Below are 20,867 nucleotides of genomic sequence, written 5' to 3'. Positions count from 1 at the left end.
GATTTAATTGATATTAAACACAAAATGACAAAATATGTATGAAATTAAATTTTTAGAAAGATATTTTTCCCAGTTGGAGCGACTGATGCTCTTATTTTATGCCGTATGTCTCCTTTTCTAGTCTTCATGTCACACGTGGCTAAAGTCTTCAAGAATGAAGTCAGTGTAAAGTAAAGCTACTCTGTGTCCTTTTTCTGCTCTTCACTCTGTGTGACCTCAGTGAGAGTGGATCTTTCTTTATGTGGAGCAGATTCGGATGAAGTTTTCCTAAAGGAGGACGAACTAAAACCGCTTGTTTCAGACAGACGATGAACTGAGGGAACCGAGTATGAAATAATAAGGATTATTTTTACCTGAGATTCATGTAAAGCTACTTCAGCAGAGCCTGAGAATAAAATATGGAGTTCAAATTAGGAGGCTCTCCTTTAACTTGCAGAAAGTGAAAATTGGATTGTGGCTCCATTTCAGTGACGGCTTCACTCGCAACAAAATGAAAAAATCTGTAGTCATGGTGCTCCATTGCAAAGCGATTGTCCCCTTTTGTTTTAGTTTTCTTTCTTTTCGGCCTTTTGCAACACATTTGGCAGCTTGACGTCACGCCTCACTCAAGTTTTTAATTTAATGTCCTGTATCAGTGTGAAGAGGTAATTATTGTCAGTAAGAAATGTTTCATTTCAGATCTAAGCTAAATCACATCATCACAAACAAATCTGTCGTATTACAGTTTCTGAATGTACGTTTTTACTGGGAGAGAGCCACACGACATCAGCATGAAAGTAGCCCGACCCAAAGGAGTGTGTGCCCTGATGATTAACCAGGACACAGCAGGAATTTATAATGTGACCCAGTTACCGTCTGACACAGGTATCATTTAGAGTCTGGACACCTAATATTCTGCAAAGTGCTCCACTTTGAACTTTGGCTTGAAGCTCGTTTGGTAACCGTTTAATGAATCAATGCTATTCCATGTTGCTCTGCTAATGGCACAGGGAACAAACTAAGGAAAGTAGGCAGAGTGCTAGCCAGAAGCTTCGAGCGCTACATTGTGAGTGAGCTACCAATTAACCTTGCAGTGTCAGCGGTTTCCCATCAGCACCTTGACCGCCGGCGGAGCCTAAACTGGGACAAACCAGCCGGGATAATCCGCACGGAAAATTCCGAAACAAAAACAGAGAAGCGAAGACTGACTTTGAAAAAAAGGGTTTGTGTCAATAACAATCCACCAATGACTGCACCGCCACAGCCACTCCTCCACTGCTGTCTTGGAGTTGTGTGGAGTTATGATGATAACAGATCAATAAAAAGATGAACTAGATTTGAAAGAAGGAATCCTCAAGGTCGCTCTGCCGATCCACACAGGAAGCAGGGCTAACATAAAAAAACAAAGGACTAACTTAAGGTCATTGTCGAGACACTTGGCAAATTTGTGTGATTATTTTTGAACATGAATAGGGAGAAAATTGCAGACTCAGCCAGACGGCAGTCCTATTAAAAAGTATAATGGTGGACTGTTGTTTGGTTATTTAGTAACAAAGCCGTGCTGGCCATGGCCTACATATTTCTGTTTGTTTAGCAAACGATAAGATCTCTTGTTCCCGGCATCAATGTGGGCCGCCTCACCACAGCGGAGAGGCACAACAAAATAAAAAGGGGAGGAAAAAATATGCATGAGAAAAAAGCAATGTCAGTGCGAAGTGGTGTCTAAAGATAAGGAGAGAGAAGGCGTGCTGGTGTATTTGGGGTGTGGAGGTGACGCAGTGCATAAACAGCTGCTTGTTCACCATCACGCTGTATGACTCTGAAAGGAATTAAAGCTTCGAGGCTTCATTTTAGTCACAGTTATAGATTGGTTCATATGTTTTTGGACAATTACATCATTTATTTGTCATTTTAAGTCTGTAAACCAAGTAGTTTTACCAAGATATTAATTTTTGATTGATACTGACGCTTATGAACTTGGTCGTTTCTGTATTTTAGTTTTTACTCTTTGATTGGTGTGTATGTACTTGTCATGATCACACTGCTGTCCTTCTTGGCCAGGACACTCTTGAAAAGGAGATTTTAAATCTATTCATTTTCAGAGGCTCAAAAGTAACTGCTTGAACACTAAGAGCTCCAAAGAGACGTTGACGATGGTGAGGGAGACCATGATTAAGATGAAGAAATAAAATTAACATATCAGACATAAAGCAGAAACTTCAGGAGCGGCCAAATCAACAAACTGTACATGAAAAGGCCTGAAAGATGATGACCTGAAGCTGTCGAACACAACAGGAGGTAACGTTATTTCATAAGCACATGTCTGCCAGTAGTCTGAAGAGAGGACATGCATCATTTGGTGATGTCCATGGGCTCCAAACTTTGATGCATTTTTTTGTTAAAAACTCTTGAACTAAACTGAAAATCTGCACTTCAGTTGTTTGATTTAAACCCTGGTGGACCTGGCGCATATCTGAGAGTTTCAGACTGAAGCTTTAGCCAAACTGAATGCTTCACCACCGCCGCTGATGAGTCAGGTTTGCTGGTATCCTTGTTCAAATTTGAAGTAGAGCTATTTGCGCTCGCCTCAAGGTGAGTCTTGATCTGCAGCTCCTCGGGTGCAGCCACAAAACCTAAGCTAAACTAATCCAGCTGCCCAGCGAGAAGCTGCAGGAGGCTGTGGTGGTCTGTGCAGCTCCCAGCTTGAACACCAGGATGTGCATCAATTAAAATAAAACCGGATGAAAAACCAGAATAAAACAGGAGGCCAGTTTTTCTGGATAGGGACGAGCCCTCATCGGCTTTTACTGTAAATACTGGAGCAAACACAGCGTGTTACATAAGATTTGGGCAGCAGAAAAGCATAATAGGTTTCAAATATGAGTCATGCAAAGTCAACCCATGATAAAACCCAACAAAACAAAATTATTACACCGCAACAAATCTTTGAATCGGTTTGAACTATTTTCAAACTGATTTTCAACAAGGTCTCTGCACTGCCATCTCCACTGCATAACCTGACACAGCTTGGTCCTATTCACATAAAACAGACCCGGGTCAAATCAACATTTCAAGAAGACACTTGAGTGACATCACATTACCCCCGACGTCCACGTTCCTCCCAATTCATGTAAAATGTGTCTTTTTTTGTATTTAGCAAAGCGGCTGATGTGATGCGAATGTGCCACGGAGGCCTTCTCCAACAGATGCTTGGAGACGGGCTGCCTCTCCTGGCTGCTGCTGCTGCTGGTCGTTAAATGACAGAAAGGACCCATTGTTGCGTCAGGGGCTTTCTCAGACCCTATAGCTGAGTGTGAAAGAGTGACCCAGATTAGGTTGATGTTTGGATGGTGCATCCATACGGCTTGCTCGGCTGTTGCTTGGTTACTTCAGTGTCTCTTTAGGATTTCAGACATTTTGCCATGGTAACATTGCATAAGAGAGCGCTAGGGGTTTGGAATTACCGCCGCCCAGCTGTAGAGAGAGGAGAGAGCGGCTTCGAAGCCAAAAAAGTTCGACAAAGTTAAAGAAGCAGGGAGTCTGAATGCCAACCGGCTTTATACCCGACTGACTGAACTCTGCAGTGAACGAATTTTAAGGCCTTACAAAGTAACTTTGCTCCCTTGAACCGAAGCTACAATGCAACAACTGCAGAGTCATTGTCACACTGTAAACACCACTTTGGGGAAAAACAGCAGCACTGCACTCGTGATGGAAATGATGATGGCTCTATTTGATTATGCGGGGAAAAAAAATTGCATTATTTTCTTTCAAGGAAGATCAAAAAGTCTTCAAAGAATCTCGTGTGCTGTAAATTTTAAACATAAATCAATCCTCACTGCTCTGAACAGCCTCTGGAGCTCTAAATGGGTCACTTTCCACTACTGATAAAGTTAAACTAAACATTTTCTCTGAAATACCTGATTACTCAAGGGCATGTGAACACAGTGGGTAAAGCAGTGTCCCATTCCTGCTCCGAAAGCCTCAAAATAATCTCATCTCAACTGCAGAATGAACCCTGAAATCCTGAGAACTTGTATAAAACAGAAAGCTTTAACAAAGAATCGCCTAATAACCAGTTCTTCACTAAGGTGGAGTTTTTTCAGTGAATCTGTGTGTCTGTCAGCAAGATACTGCAAATGTTGGGTTAACACAAATCTAGGTTTTGGTGTAGACCTAAAGATTCGTACTAATCTTATCAACAGTTACTCTGCGTTTCTCAGGACCCGACTGCAGTGCTGCGTTTGATTCTGTTTGATGATGGATCTCATATTTTGGCTCAGAGTGTCTCTCTGTTCCTGCTTTCCCTGACAGCCACTGCTCCACTCTGTGCGTGGGTGGAGGGGCATGCAGTTTCATTGAACTCAATGCTTTCCCAGGCCTCTTACCCCCAAGTTTAACCCACTGGATGCCAATTCTTAACCCAACGATAAACCTAATTCCAATTTCTGTTGAATGTGGAAACAACAATAGTGAGTCGTAAAGTTCCAACTTTTTGAAACATTTATGATGCTGGTGGTAAGAAAGGATTTTTTTAATCAATTTAAATAAGTGTCCGAGATAAGTCCAATAAGGAAAGTAGCGAGCAGTGCATGCCAGACAGAGGTGCTTAACTCGAGTTGTTTCTCTCGGGCACAACGATGATATTGTGATAAAATCTGTCAGCCCTCGGCTACAGGCCGGCTCTCAGCCCGAGGGCAGCCGTCATTCATGAAAACCAAAAAAATAAAACCAAAATTAAAAAAGAAAACAAATATTAATCAACAGCTCAGCTTTAACTGCGTCATCATACCAAAACATTTCAAAGAACTGCTGCAGCCTTTGTTCCATAAAACAGGAGGCAATGTCAAAAAAACAAGCAAAACACTGTTCACAAGACGATCGACGTACATCTCACGGTAGCACTCTTCATCCAGCAAAGCTTTAAGTCCTGACAGTGCAAACCAAACAAAACCACATGCAACATGTTTCAAATGCCTTCATCAACAAAGAAGTGACAGAAGTCAGGACTGACACCAATCTCCCCTCCGGAGGTGTTTCTGTCCGAAACATTCGCCTCCACTTTCTACTTTTAACTGATTTAAATGAAAATGTTTAAACGATGAATACTCAGGAGTGTGACACTGCCAAACAAATCCTCAGTGAACTTCCCGTTAGGCCAGAGCCTCTCCAAAGTAAATGTTCAGTGGTGGGCAAACAGTGGGTCATTGGTTAAAAATTACTTGATTTGAATATTTACCCAAAGAAAGCAGCAACCTTTAAGAGACATTTACTTTTTAGTTATATAAGGTTTAAGGGAACAAATATAACCGGGTTTCAGTGGCACGGACCTACAAATATCTGAAATTCTGTATAAATCATAACTTTTCAAGATAGTTCTATTTCGTTTTGTATGGTATCTACAGGATTGTGTAAAAGTTCTGAAACAATGCAAAATGATTGTACTTATAGATCTACAGCTGTCATTGCCTGTCCTAAGGCATAAGGATGGATAAGATTACTCCATCTTATCCTCTAGTTACAGCTTTCCCCTTGGCAAATACACCAAGCTCCCAGCACCCCTTTCCACTGCCCTGCACAGGTATACCCATCCCTGAAACCTCAACACCTTAACTGCAGTTTGAGACCATCTGTGATGGCACATCCATCCATCCATTCTCTTCTGCTGATCCAATTCAGGATCCCGGGGGGTGTATGTGGCTGGAGCCTATCCTAGCTACCAAAGGGCGAACCAATGTTTTTGCTCATGTGGCTTTAGCTAATGTGGAGTGAGGGGTCTGAAAAATGCTTTTGCCATTATGTAATCTGTAATTTCCACAAAGTATGCTGATCAGTGTAATTTTCAATGATTGAACTGTAGTAGAGACGAGCAAACATATTGGTAGATCTGAGAAGAGAGAACTTTTGTTATGAAAATGATTTTAATCTTTTACACATGATTGCATTTGAGCTTATTAAAGAGCTGTGGCTCCTGGTCAAGTGAAGGTCAGAAACTCTTGGCAGGCGTTAAGGATCAGCCAATACACGGTGAGGAGGACAGGAGCTCTGAAAGGAATGGCAACACACCTGCTTACATGACAGACGCCTGGAGTGATTTTTATCGTTTATTACTTATATCCTTTAGAGTTAAGATTTAAGTTTTTATCATTTACACCTTATATCCTTTTGAGTAAGTCTTAAGTTTCAGTTATGTTCAGTTTGAGTAAGTTTCCTTCATGGTTGGAGTGTGACATTTAGCCTAGAAATCACACAGAGTTCAGCTGTGTATGTGCACAGGCCTTATGTCTGGCTAAGACGAGAGGTGTGAGGTGAGCTGGGGTGCAGACGAGGTCATGACACATACATAGCCTACACAGCAGGCACCCACATACACACACACACTCACACACACACATACACACCATAATAGATCTATTTTGGTAGGTAAGAAGTGAAGATGTGTTTTTGCTGCAATTGCAAATTGTGCCGGCAGATTGTCAGATGCTTACAGGAAGTACACCTGCTCTACAGGGAGATAAGGAGGTGCTCATGGTGCGACACCGGGATGGAGATGAGACGTAATGTTCTTAAAACTATGTTAAAGTTAGCAGGAACATTTTGTGGTTTAGACTGACGTAAGCTGTATTTTGTCTGTTTTTGCAAAAGAGGGGGCTTTGTTGTTGTACCCATATAAAACCTTTGTCTAATTATGGTAAGTTCAGTTCGATTGCTGACTTTGCCCAGCTTCGGACTCCACGCGTGTAATCAATAAATCTTTGCTTTGATCACATCTTCTGGACCAGAGTTATTATTTGCTTGTGAACCCTCCGTACTCCTTTTCTCCAACTTTTGAACCTTAACAGGAGCCTGCTGGCAGAAACATGGGACTAGTTTAACCACACCATCCCTTTCAGGGGCTCCAGCACACACAGCCTTACATCTTCTGGGTCAAACCTAAAGGTGACCAAACATTAGCCATTAGGACCCCTGAGCTTTAGAACCACCTTGAATGCTCGAGCGACTTGCTTTTATGTGACTTTGCCCATTTCATCCTGTTTTTTTATTGGCCTTTTATCATCATTATTGTTTTTGTCAGTAGTTTCTGTGTCATTTCTTTACTAGTGTATTTTTTCTGTTATGTTCACCTGTATTTATTGCGCTTTGTGATTTTCTGCAGGACAGTTTCTTCTGCACTTTCTTTTGCCCTGCCTTTTGTTTAAATTTAGTATTCTGCTGCTCTGTAAATAAAAGCTGTTCTTATTGTCACAGAGATCAGTATCTGTATTTAAAACATAACCAGTTTTTTCTGCGTCCATTTACCCAGCCACTCGGCAGGTCAGCTGTTCCAAGCATCTCGGCCCTTCGTGTAATCCCAGACTGACTCCGTGGTGTTGACATTAGCCATCATCACCCAGGACTCTTTGTTCTCTCACTGTCTAAAGTTTGTTCTTTATGAATCTGGCTGAATGTTTGGGACTGTTGTGATGAATTTAGGTTTGAACAGACGCCTCCTTCACTGTATTCTGTGGTGGGTAAGCATGCAGTAATCTAAAGTGCTTAAAGAGTTTGTGTTGTTGGTGTTGTTGAGTCCACACACAAACTAGAGGATTTCTGGAGTTTCTCTGCAGCTGTTTTCCTGGCAAAGCTTCCGTCTCGTGCACCGCAGATTTGAAGCATCGATGAATCCATTTTCATAAGAAAGTTGCTCAACGTGTTCACTCACAACGAGAGACTTATTTCCTCTCTGATCTCAGATGCGTTGCGGAAAATGTGTCAGATGGCACTGCTAACAGTCTGTGTGTATATGTGGGAGTTTGTGTGTGCAGATTAGTCACTCAAGGCCAAAGCCCTCAGCATTGGAGATGGCAATGGTCAGTTTCTGTTTGAGCTCCTTCCTGGTTCGATACGGAGGCAAACAGATCTGATTGAAACAGGTGTGAGAGATCGGCAGCCTGCAGAGAGAAAAACGAAACACAGAGAAAAGAAAAACAAAGTTATGCAGTGAAACATAAAGAGGTGCCAGTGAAATCACTCTTTCATCACTCCTTTGATTGAGGTTGCATCACTTTAAAATGATTGCATCAAGACAAAAAGTCAGAGATGTTAACACTGACCACTGAAGCCTCATTGAGGCTGCAGCTGCTGCACAGAGTGATCAGCACAAGCCAGAGCTCCTCTGCACAGCAGCACTGCTCATGCATTCTTCACATGATACTTTTCTGACAAAAAAACTTGACAAAGGGAAGTTAAACGCAATAATTCCAGACGACAAAGTCTCTAATTAACAACTACAAAGTGTGACAATCACTTCTGCGAGTGAGCCAGAAAAACCCACATGCCCAAATCATTAATCCCAAAGTTGATCATTAAATGCCTCCATAATTAATATTATACAGCCCAATATATACAGAGCTGTTAGCATTTTCCCACACAGCTCAGCTTTATTTATCTATCAGCTCCCAGTGCTTCAACAAAAGGAACAAAGAAAAGGAAACAATTAAGGAAACAGTTTAGAGTGTGTTTAGTGAGAGTTTAAAGGTGTGTGTGTGTGTGTGTGTGTGTGTGTGTGTGTGTGTGTGTGTGTGTGTGTGTGTGTGTGTGTGTGTGTGTGTGTGTAAGCAGCAGTGGGCCAGCTTGCTCATTCCTGACCCAGATCCAGAGTTTGTTAAAGTTCAACAGTGAGTCTTATGTAAACAGCTCCACAAACCGAAACCTCCAGCGAATCAGCCGAGGGAGTTTCAGCCGAGCGACTCGAATGCTTCCGAAAATCTAACCCGAAAAATGAGGATAGAAATGAAACTATTTTGTCTGTGCAAGACACTTGAGGCATTCTTAAAGACTGATTATGTAAACTGTTCAAACTGTCTGTGTTTGTTCCCAGAGGCACCTGCAGTCAAGTGTGCAGACCTCACACAGTTGCAGGCAAGCAGCTCTGAGGACTGCTCTGGTCCGTGTGCATTATGTTTCAGAGCTGACAGAGTGCAGCCCGAGTCCTTGTCTTAATATGGCAGTTTTTTAAAAACCTACCAGTCGGTCGGGACATCAATCTTGGCGATTTTGAAGTTGAGGTCGGCCATTCCTCCGACTGGAACGCGGTCGCTCCCTGTGGCAAAGTGGAGGAGCTTCTTTTGCAGTTCCAGAGGGAAGGCCAACACCACGTCCCAGAAACATCTGCAACAGCATGAAGATCATATAATAAAATGAACAAATCAATTACAGAGACTCGGAGAGGGGAAGTGGATTCTCTAAGGGTAAAAACGAGAAAAGAAACACTTGGACGCTCGCTGTTATTCAAGCAGTAACTACAGAGAGAGAAAAATCAACAAAATAAAAAGGAAAAAATGAATATCATGATCACTGAGAGCCCAGCGACAAACCGGCAACCTGTCCAGGGTGGCAACCTGCCCCCCCCCCGACCCTGAAGTAGTCTACATCTGGTATTGCTCCCATCCAGAGTTACTTGCTTGCAGCCTTCAACTTTTCTCTCTTTGCTACCTTTTAAAGGTCAGTTCGATAGTGTGACATCATTTATACGATTGTTGTAATCTTTATTTGTGTGGTCGAGACACAAATATTAGCTGAAAAAACAATGTGCAAAATGAAACTTTAATCAGACAAAGACTAATAAGAAATTTTGAAACTGTTGGCATCACAGCAGGCAGACAGCACTGAAGTTGTATAACAGGCCTGCAGCTGCTTGTCAGCAACACGCTGAGTTACAATATCTGCGGCTCACATGTGTCGGCATTTTCCTCCCTCGCCGTCAAAAACAAAAGGCCTGTGTGTGTGTGTGTGTGTGTGTGTGTGTGTGTGTGTGTGTGTGTGTGTGTGTGTAAGAGAGAGAGAGAGAGAATAAACAAGTGAGAATTACACCCTGCAAGAAAATGAATCCAAAGCAAACATTTGCAACCTGCACACGTTACTTCCACCTTATTTCAACAAACAATCAGAGCTGAGGAGAGACAAAAAAGGACCGTAATTCCACTTTATGGTCTGGAGCGACAATAAAAGTCAAAGGAGCCGAGCAACAGTAACATTTTAACGAGTGTCCTGACCTCATCACATTATGCAGTTTGTGCATGGAAAGCTTACAGTGGGGTCAGCCTAAAAACAGAAAATGTACAGAGGTTCACTGTCCAAGCAGAGAGTGTGAGGTATGTGTGGACTTCCTGCACAGCAGTTAGCTAATGTTAGTAAACAGGAAGTGCTGGGGTCGTACCGTACGGTGGCGTCGGTCTTGCTGTATCCTTCGTACTGAGCAGCTTTCTGCAGGGCGCCCATGTCGAGCTCTGGACTCCCGCACACCAACATCTCCACCTCCTCAGGCCGCAGCAACTGCAAACACCAGAGGATAAAACACAAATGATATACAATTCAGAAAAAAACCTCAGCCGCTATGATTGTTTTCCCACATTAATGTTCAACACAACACCAATTATTCACACATGTGTGGGGCTGTAATCTGCAGCTGTCTGGTTGGTGGGTAGTTTCCTCCTTTATAACAATTCCATAAAGGGGATTTTGTTTTGTAAAATATCCATTTTGATTTGTGTTCAGGCTTAAAGTTACTTACAGTTGGTGTTGGCTGAACAATACAAACTAACTGACCAGAAGGTTATTCTGTTCATGATGTTGGACAAGAAGTCACATTAGGTCAATAACCAACATGTCGCATTATCTTCAAACTGTATTCTGACGTGTCTGAGGTGCAATGATTCGGCCAACTTTAGGCTACAAGTGTGAACGTGTTCGGTCTAATTCTAGTTTCATGCAGGCTCCTCCAGACACAGCTAGAGAAAGACTGGAATTTTTTGATCACGAGGTCTATCTGTTTTATTTCCTAATAGAATAAGACTGCATGAATTTCAGTCTTATTTAATTAAATCAATTGATGCAGTCTTATTTCTGGAAATCATATGAATGTGGGCTGGAGCACACTGTTCAGCTGTTCTTATTACTGCACTTAATGCAGTCTGAGCTTATGTCGAACTCGGTTTCTTCAGTGCTGTACAGGTTACACAAAATATGTACTGAATGGAAACGGTCACTAAATTACCAATAAATATAAACTAAAGACAAAAAAAAAAAACAAGTAAATAAAACCGTGATTACATAAAAATCCAGGATATTCTGCTCAACTGAACCTGAGAGCACGCAAGAAAAAAAGGTTTTAAGTGTTTTAAAATGACTGAGAGACCAAGCGGCTCTAAAGTTGTTCCAAAGATTAGGAGCCACCACTGAAAAGGCTCACCTGGATCTTGGAACCTCCAGGAGCAGCTGGCTCCTGGACCTCAGTGCTCTGGTAGGATTATAGGGTTTAAGGTGGTGCTAAACCAGGAGTAGGGAACTCCAGGCCTCGAGGGCCGGTGTCCTGCAGGTTTTAGATGTGTCCTTGATCCAACACAGCTGATTTAAATGGCTAAATTACCTCCTCAACATGTCCTGAAGTTCTCCAGAGGCCTGGGGATGAACTAATCATTTGATTCAGGTGTGTTGACCCAGAGTTGACCCACTTACTGATATTTAAAAGTAGTGATAAAGTGCAGTTTCATGCTGATGTGGCAGTGAAATGGATACATTTCTGTATCTAATCCTACAGATCTACTACTTTTTCTATCTCTAATAACGAGTTATGGAGGGACCGATGGCGTCTCGGTGCTGGAGTTGTTCCAGCGATCGTTGGCTTTTCGGGCAATAAAATGGACGAGCTGATTGGACCACAGTGAATGGAGTTTGATGTGTTTCATACAGTGTTGCAATAACCCGTTCACACTTCCCAGACTACCGTGTGACGTGTATTAATCTGCTGTTAAGAAGAAAACTGGAGGGATTAGTAGTGACTAGTTCTGACTAAAAAGTGGTGTAATCGCAGGCCAGTGAGAACAAAGGAACACCTCTGTGGCCTGAATGTTGAATTACCTGCTGCTGGAATTAATCCATATTACTCACTGAAGGGAATTTGTCGTTGCTGCTGCAGTTTGAATCAACACACGGGCTGGATTCCTCCACCAGTTGACACAGAGGCTTTGAAAGCCTGCAGCTGTGAGGAACGGTGGTGGATAATTAATGGATGCACTGATTGCTGCATCACTTTATGGACATGCAGCTGAACACGTTTTTTAATATATGTTTATTGAAGCTTTGATTGATTGACCGCATCACATTTTTGTATGCAACTGGCTGATATCACACAATAACTTTTTTGGATAAATCAAGTATTTCTTATCTTATTTTACTGAGTTTAATGCATTTTCTATGAAAAAAAAAACGCAATAAAGTTATAGATGAATATAACTGATAGAAGTTTCAATATTCTTATGGCACCTTTTCATCAGCCACAGTAATCTTTAAGTAAAATCTGATATTGTGGTGGCCGTACTGAATAGTCAGCCACATTTTCTGTGGTTGGCTGCAGCCTGATATGTAACATAAAAAAGTTTGCAATGCAGTGAATAGAAATTACCTCCTAAAATGTATGAAAACTACAGCAACACCGAGCTGCATAACTGTAAATGCATTCACTGCTTTCGCTGAATTAAAAAAAAAAAACATAATTTCACCAAATCTCTATAATTAAAAACAGATTGCCATTTAATAAGCAGAATTTGACATTTTAAGCTTGGAAGTCTAAATGTTTTAACCCACAGAGCTGATGTCATTATACGGAAGCTCAGCAGCTGCTGCAATATCAGCCTTGCTACATACCAGCTTCTTCTAAATTTCCACTAAAACATAACACCACCTAAACACAGAATCGCTTCCGCTGCTCGGTAAACGAGGAGGAGAAACAGGAAGCCTCGTCAGAGCTCAGCAGCTGATAGCATCCGATGTGTCAAACAGTCAATTTCACAGGAATCCAGTGAAACTTTCACTTTATTTTCTATAAATGAAAAATGAACTGCCTGCAAGGTGAGAGCAGGTTATGAGCACGCAGCCTCATTCTGACCCATCTGTGCAGGACAAAGACTGAAACAGCGAACTACAAAGAATGAAGGAAAACAAATTGATCTTGAGACATCTGACCCTGTTTCTCTTAGCTGCTAGAAACTCCATCAATACTCAGCACACAGACACAAAGTGTGAAACCCACAAAGTCAAACACGCCCCCATCAAAAATACTGTAGGCCTGTCTCATCACATCTTGAAACGTCAGCGGGTGCGGACGTGACTCAAGAAGCGACAGTAAACGGAAGAGTTAGAGTCATGTCAGAAAAACTGAAAAAAAATGTATTACTCAGAAAACAGAAGTAGGTCAAACTCACGTCAGCACCACACATCAAAACATCACTAGCTGCCTTTTAGGAAGTCAGCTCAGAAAGACGGCGAGGCTTTTATTTTTACTTTGTCAGGATAATCGTGTTGATAACAACAGCTTAAAGAAATAAAATAAAATTCATCATGCCGGGAAAATAACAGATGCTGAACAAATTGTATTTACTTTATTTCTTAATGTGAGCAATTTGCATTGATCAGGATGGATGTCGATCAGCTTATCCAACGCTGTGGTCCAAAGAGAGACGTTCTGATGTTCGGACATTCTCAAAGTTACTAACGAGACAACGTCAAAACTAATTTTCTCCCTTTATTCTACTCGGAGAACGATTGAGTCCAAGTGACGAGGCACATGTACAGTGATATATTCTGCATAATAACCTCAAAGAAAACCAAGTTTGGTTTCTTAATGCCCCTACACAACTCAGCTGGAGTGAAGGAGTATCTCTGGGTCTTATTTATGACAGAATAGGCGTGTGTAGTGAAAGACTGACAGGTGGATTATGGGTGCAGTCTGTCATCATACGGTCTGTTATGGTGACGACACGTGGTCCTGTAAATAGTGGCCAAAAGAACAAGATGACAGACACCATCAATGGAAATAAGCTCTCTCCAAAAGAGTGTCTGGGTTCAGCTTTACAGAGTGAACATGCTTCTCTGCTGTGTTGGTGGACAGAGGGCTGCGGACAGCCCTTTCAGCCACTGTCTGTGATTTTCATGCTTTATTTTTCATCTTTAATGTTCATCTCTTGACCCTATTCCAGGTGAACTCTGGACCAGGAGAGGAGTGCTGCCCCCGTCCCCGCTCTGGCCACTTTTGACCCAATCAGAATTTGACCTAAGCGCAGTCAAGCTACGTGCTGTTGTGTTTTTGGATGACTCCATAACAGGATGTTTGCATAGGCTGAAAATCCATCTTCACTTGGAAACACCTACGCAAACCGACACGGCCACGATAGCATAAAATAAGCATTAGAGATAAGGTGACAAGCTCAGTCATTCGGCTGCTAGTCCTTCACATCCAAAGAGAAAGACATGATGGTGTAGGCATGTCCACTCAAGAGGCAGGCCAAGGACACTGGACAGTTTGTGTGTCTCACCCCCAGAAGAGCTGGAAGCGCTGGCTCATCTGGAGGTCTGGGTATCTCTGATTAGACTGCTGAGTCTAGGAATAGTTTGGATGACTTGTTAATGTTTTATTTTAAGTCTAAAGAAGACACGAAGAGCTCTAGACTTTTGGTGTACTTGTAAAATTAGGTGCAGAAGAAGTGCAGTAAGCAAAGATGAGTTAGGCCAGTGTGTCCACATCAGTGTGTGTAGATTCCCAGTGATGTAAATTTCCTCATTGTGCACTCCGATTTGTTGTAATGCAAAAGCTACTCCAAAAAAACCCAAAACAAAAATCCTGCTCAGCCATCGTGTCTGCAGTCGTCTGCATCTACAATCACAAGCAAGTTTAATCCAGCCTTACAGTGACCAGTGTTAGTAACTGAGTTACAGGATTCTAAAAGTAATTCATTACTTGAAAAGTAACTATTGCGTTACTTTTAAAAAAAGTTTAACCCTCTGGGGTCCAGGGTATAATTGGCTATTTGACTACTTTTGATGTTTCCTCCACATTTTACCTTTAAAAACTGTTTACTTTGCCTTGTTTGGCATCATTGTTTTCAGCACAACCTCACGTGTCTGAATTTACAGTCATGTTTTCATGTTGACATACTGTATTAACACAACTGATCTAAAATCAGACAAAAAACATAAAATCTGAGTAGAAAAAGTGATATTTTTACTGTAACAACCACAAACATGTTTAATGAATCATATTTCATAACTTTAAATGCAAATATTAATTGTCAATTTTAAAATCCTATGCACAAGTTTTGCAAACAACAAAGTTATTTGCAGCGATTTACCTTTTACCCTTTTTAAAAAATAACCATTTCAAACTATTTAAAGAACAATCAGCTGTTCTTCAATCAGATGCCACACAAATTATTTGTGCCGCTCCAAAAAAATCATTCCTGTCCACTATAAAGGAGAACATCCCAGCCTGATACCTGCAGGTCTGACAGCAGCAGGTGTATCACTGCTGTTTCTACCTGGAGACAGCAGCCGCCTCATTGTTCTGACACACAACACAAAACTATCCACAACACTACACACTAACTACACACCCCAAACACGCTAAACGTCACAAATCTCACATCTCAAAACTCGCTCTCTCTCTCTCTCTCGCTCTCTCTCTCTCTGTCCGTCACTCCTAAATCTTCCCCCTCTTCCTAAACAACCAAATGTCATGTTGCCATATCATTTCTGATTGGTCGACATGGTGCATTTTTCCACCAACATGAACGGGCTGTTTTTTGTTTTGTTTTTTGCTCATAAGCAGAGAGTGCTCGCTGCGCTGTCCTTAGACAGTAAACGTGACGAAACTATTGAGGAAAAAACGCCGCGTATATCTTGTTTATCACGACTCTGGTTTTACGTGGCCTATCAGCACAATTTAAAACTGGTATATATCACCTTGTTGCTTTGTCTTGAAGTGGTCATGTGATCGGCTTACCACGACTACTTTATTCTTCCTCAGTCAAACAGCAGCACTCATGTGATTGTTTTGCCCCCTGAGCTCCAGGTGTTGTGCTACACAGTGATCGTGATTACCGTCCGCGGGAGCGCGCAGCTGCTTAAAGCTGTAGCGCCCAGATTACTTACAGCTGCTTCCTGCAGCTGATATAAGATGCGGTAAGCTGAACACAGCTTCAGCCGTCTGTTTGTTGAAAAATAGTAACGGACCGCGTTTTCTTCTTAGTAACTGTAACGGCGTTGTAACGATAGGAATAGTAATTAGTTAGATTACTCGTTACTGAAAAAAGTAACGCTGTTAGTAACGCCGTTACTTGTAACACCGTTATTCCCATCACTGACAGTGACTGTAAATTAAAATGTATATATCATTAAACTAATCATAAATGATCAAAACCATCATAGAGACGTTCCTGGAAAAGCACACGGACATGGTACGCATGCTGATTTTTTCCAAACTGATATAAGGAGGCCAGTGGAGCGAGTTATTATCAGCAAGCCTGAGACCTGCTGCCACTTTACTCTTTACAGTTTGATTGACTCGTCTTTTGTCTGACCCAGATTCAGACTCGGCTGATAAACGGGGTTCAAACTGGGCAGCTTTATCTCTAACTGTAAGAAAGACTGTGGGTTTGACTCCATAATCTAAAACGTCCTACTAACACAAAAACAATTTCAACACATGAGGGTTTTCTTTCCTTCACGGTTGCTGCTCAGGAAGCGATAAATCTTACATGACTTGCACTATTTGAATTGTTTCTCCAGCAAATTTATACTCAGTTTATCTCGAAACAAACAGAACTGGTATTTTGAGAAGCCCTTCACTGGATGGAGTGCACAGTTTGGCCTGTTCTATCTCCCTCAAGTTTAATTTGAATCTTTAAAATGTGACAGGGAAATATTTTAAAGGTGTCATAATCAGGTGGAAGGGAATGGATGGGTGTCTTTGCATAAGAGTCTATGTTAAGAAATGCTTAAGAAAAGGATAAAGCATATTGGTCTTCAAATAACACATTTTGTAGCATGCTTTAGAAAGAAAGTAATGAACAAACCCACAACTGCAGACTCACCATGAGTGCATCCGATGCACACACACTGTGGAAGCCGTGGTAGAACGCAGCAAACTGTTTATAAATGGATTTATTCAGCAGGAAGTCGACATAGAGCTGGACATATTCTGTGGAAAGAGAAAAACAGTTTGATTTCCATTACAAACATTTGCCCTTCAGTCTTGGCTCCTCCGTTCAGCAAACACAGCGAGAGGGATGCTGGTAACGAGTGGGCCTGGACCCCAACAAGAGCCACTGGATGGAAAATCAAGTTTAATAAGAGAAGCAGAGTTGATGTGCTCAGCTGGACTTTATCCCCCCAGGAGGAACAAAGAGGCTTTTTACCTGAGCCAGGTTTCACCGCTCGCATGAAGTTAAAGAGCACAGAAGGAGCAATAAAGGTGCTCCTCAGGATTACACACTCGAGACACTGTTAAAGACTGCAGGACAGTAGCTCTCTTTACATTAATGAGCCCAGAATGATCAGCATACATGAGGACGTTGGATCACAGAGCTGATTTCACGCTGGAACAATTTCGTCACTAAGTGCACTGCATTAAATGAAGTTCAGAGACTGCAGAGTGTTATATGAATCCATCAGCCCAACGCTGAAATATCTTTCCAGCTATTCAGCGAACGCCGAACCGATCTGCTGACTTTACATCCAGTTTCTTATGCTGCATGCTTATCCGATGATGGTCTCAGCATCTACTGAATTTGCTGCCAACACTAATGGTTCCCACGTGGTTTGCCACTGCAGTTTTCTGGGAGATCATGAAGACCGTAGGGAACTGAAGACAGCCCGTCTACCTGCAGAGAGCATCTGCTGCGAGATGGAAGCTTTGGGCAATGTGAGTCCCTCTTGCTTGTGTTGTTGGTCCATCAGCCACAGAGAAGAGCACAGTCACAAAACACACTGTTAAAATAAGTGAAAGAACAGGAGAGGAGTGTTGCCTCCTTCCCTGTTCTGGCAAATGCCATGTTTTTGTGCTCTAAGAAATACAGCTATCAAAACTAAGTCTGATAATAAATTTTGTATCTTAACTGTGTAACACTGCCATCATCTCATGTCTTGATGTTTCCAAAAGCCTTTTCATTTGTCTCAATTAAAATTCTCTAAAATGACTCCAACTCAGCTGACAGGACAGCCTGAGCTCTTCAGGCAAAGGTCCAGAGAGGCACCTACAGGTGACTTTGCTGTCAGGTAATGAACTAAAGATACCTGATGAACGTCATCAACAAAGTTTTATTAGAGAGCCGTTATTGACCTCATGTGATTATAATGATTTGCCTTTTTGCTCTAATACACCTCACCTTAAATGATTTTGTAGCTTACGTGTTGAACTGTATTATTTGATTTGATATTGCAAATTAAATCTGCATGTTTTGTGCTTTGTAAAGCACTTTGTAACAACAGCTTGGAAATGTGTCCAGTAGCTGTAGCAGCAGAAATGTGTACTAGAGGTGTCCTGAAGATATTCCTAGGATCCCTACGAGTGCTTTAGTTTGTAGCTGTGTAAAAGGTCAGATCAAGTGCAGTGACTCTGCACATAAAAGGTAAAAACCACATCTCCTCTCAAGGTCATCTTCTTGTGCACCTCTGGATTGCTTTCAGCAGTCTATTTGGATCACTCTAAATGTCCTGTTTTGATCGCTGCGTGGATGTATCTGTGATCTCAAGGAACCAGTTTAAGTTCAGGGCATCAGGTCAGGAGTGCAACCACCACCCTTTTATTACTTCCAGAGTTCAAAGGCTACGCTGTGTACTGTTTACTATGAATTTGTCACCTAGGGTCAAACTGCCAAGTTGTACTTTAACTTATGAAGATACTGAACTCTAAACCCTAGACTCCGTCTCAAATTTACTACTACTACTTAATACTATTTATTATGACTGTGCCCTTCAGTGTTTGGCTGTCTGATTTTCTGTTTTCTGTTTTATACTTCAGAAGGTGAGCATCCATATGCAGCACAGTTTTGCAGTACAGTTCATCCTCAATTAAAGGTACTAGTACTGCACTGCAGTTAAGGATGCAGGTTCATACAGGTATAACATGCCAGTGAGAATATTTGTTGACTTGGAGGTGAGTTACTGGCAACGGTGACTGTAAGTGTGGACTCACCCTTCCTGTTCTGCTTGGTGACGGGAATTTTGTCTCCTCCAGGCTTAAGGTTGTAGGATTTGACCATGCCCATCTCCTCCTGGAACACCTGAAACACACAAAAATCAACATCACATACGCGATGGTGCACAAACTGTTGTAGGCCATCAGTGAAGAAAGCTCCGGCACTGAAATCAAGTTGATTCTATAGTGTTTAGGTCATGAATGTGTTTCTGCTTATCTTCAAATCAGCGGCCAAGGCTGCCAAAAAGAAACAACCACGTAGTCATGGCGTGCTCACCGATCTGGCTCTCTTACTTTATTTTTCAGATAGTGGCTACTTTCACTTAACCAAAGATTAACAATGAATTTCCTGGTAATCTGCGAGGACAAGAATCCAGGAAGTCAGCGAGCTGCGTCAACAAACGGCACACAAACAACTCGTTGTCTCCATGTTATGGTTTCATCGTGGATCGCTCAATACAAACATCATCAAATCGAAGAAAAGTTCCCATCTGATCCAGAATCAGATGATTTTTGTCCAATTACATCAACATATTTAATGAAGTCAATGTCCTCAGAGTACACGGCAGTGGGTAGATTGGCCCTTTTTTGAACCCTCATAACTTGTTAAAAAGCCTCTGTTAAAACCTGTTAGCAAATCTATTTAATTTCTATCATGGGATATATCATACAGTGTCTTCAACAGGAAAACTTGTTAATGGCTTTGCTTGTTAAGACCATGTTAATGGCTGTGCTGTAGAGGATATGAAATAAGTGCTGGTACCCGGGATGTTTGATTTGGTTCTGATTATTAACTGGAGAAAACTTAGAAAAGTACATTTTGAGTAAGCCTTCAGGGTCACATCACCATGTGTGATCAGTGGCTGATAAAACAAGTTTCAGAATATTAAAGGTCTCATTTTTACCTGCTTTTTCAGACCAGGGTGCACCTTCACCCGCAACTTGTTTTTCCAGAATATCCGACAGATGCTCAGTCGGATAGAGCTCTGGGGGATCTGGACACTGCGTGAACATGTTCACCTTTTAGTCATGTTCTCCACATCACTCCTGAACAATGTGCAGAGTGTACCCGGGCACATTATCCTGCCATCGGGGAATAACGCAGCCACAAACCGGTGTACGTGATCAGCAGCAATGTTTATGTGCATGTCAAAATAGCCAGGGCTCAAGGTTTCTCAGCACCTGACTGTCCACATGATAAGAAAACGTGAGGTACCCTTCATTCATCGCTCCACTCTCACACTCACATGTCCATTGTTGTGGCTGCAGCAGCTCTCAGGTCCGATAAAGATCCTCGGGCACAAATAATCCTCGAGCTCAGTGTGTAACAGTAAGACCTACAACACCTGTCGCCTCGTAGACGCTCTGACACATTCACAGTGAGATTGTCAGAGTTGTTCAGACACTGATGATGGACATTTTTCCTGGTTCTAACACATCGACTGTGACAGCTGCTTTTGAAATGAAATAACCACTGTGATGTGCTGTTACTTCACCTGTTGATGCTTTTGATGGGTGGATGAGTTTTTTTATGTTTTGGTTCCCCCAGAGAGATTTTAAGAAAAGCCAAAAGCCAAATGAAAAGACAGGAAGCTAATAAGGTAACACACTCACTGCCTTTACGGTATGTGTAATAATTGTGCTTGTGTGCCTCATCATCCCAGAAAGGCTCGTTCAGAGCCAGGGAAACCCCAAGCTTAGAAATACACTTTCATTTTGGGTTTACAGCTATGGTTACTGTAGGGAATTTATCATTTCAGTGTAGCCTGTAGCACTGCTTACAGAGGGGTATAAATGCAGTGAAAGGAATACATTGAAGTAGAAACATACAAAAATAGGACACAGCGACTCAGAGCTAACGACACTGATCCAGCAAACT

The 20,867-nt window shown here is 41.9% G+C and overlaps 1 protein-coding gene across 1 annotated transcript in view; it reads right to left on the bottom strand.

Annotated features, from left to right (window-relative positions):
* Positions 1–6,630: 6,630 nt before the first annotated feature.
* hectd2 (HECT domain containing 2) overlaps positions 6,631–20,867 on the bottom strand; it is a 61,167-nt gene continuing 46,930 nt past the window's right edge. The window contains exons 18-22 of the mRNA XM_031754261.2: positions 18,986–19,073; positions 16,884–16,990; positions 10,178–10,293; positions 8,986–9,129; positions 6,631–7,910 (exon numbers count right to left, since the gene is read on the bottom strand). Of these exons, the coding sequence (XP_031610121.2) occupies positions 7,790–7,910; positions 8,986–9,129; positions 10,178–10,293; positions 16,884–16,990; positions 18,986–19,073 (576 nt within the window). The 3' untranslated portion in view covers positions 6,631–7,789. The remainder of the gene's footprint in view (positions 7,911–8,985; positions 9,130–10,177; positions 10,294–16,883; positions 16,991–18,985; positions 19,074–20,867) is intronic.

This window comes from Oreochromis aureus, linkage group 13 (genome assembly GCF_013358895.1).
Source record: "Oreochromis aureus strain Israel breed Guangdong linkage group 13, ZZ_aureus, whole genome shotgun sequence".
NCBI classification, from domain to species: Eukaryota; Metazoa; Chordata; class Actinopteri; order Cichliformes; family Cichlidae; genus Oreochromis; species Oreochromis aureus.
This window is presented reverse-complemented; position numbering and strand designations above follow the sequence as displayed.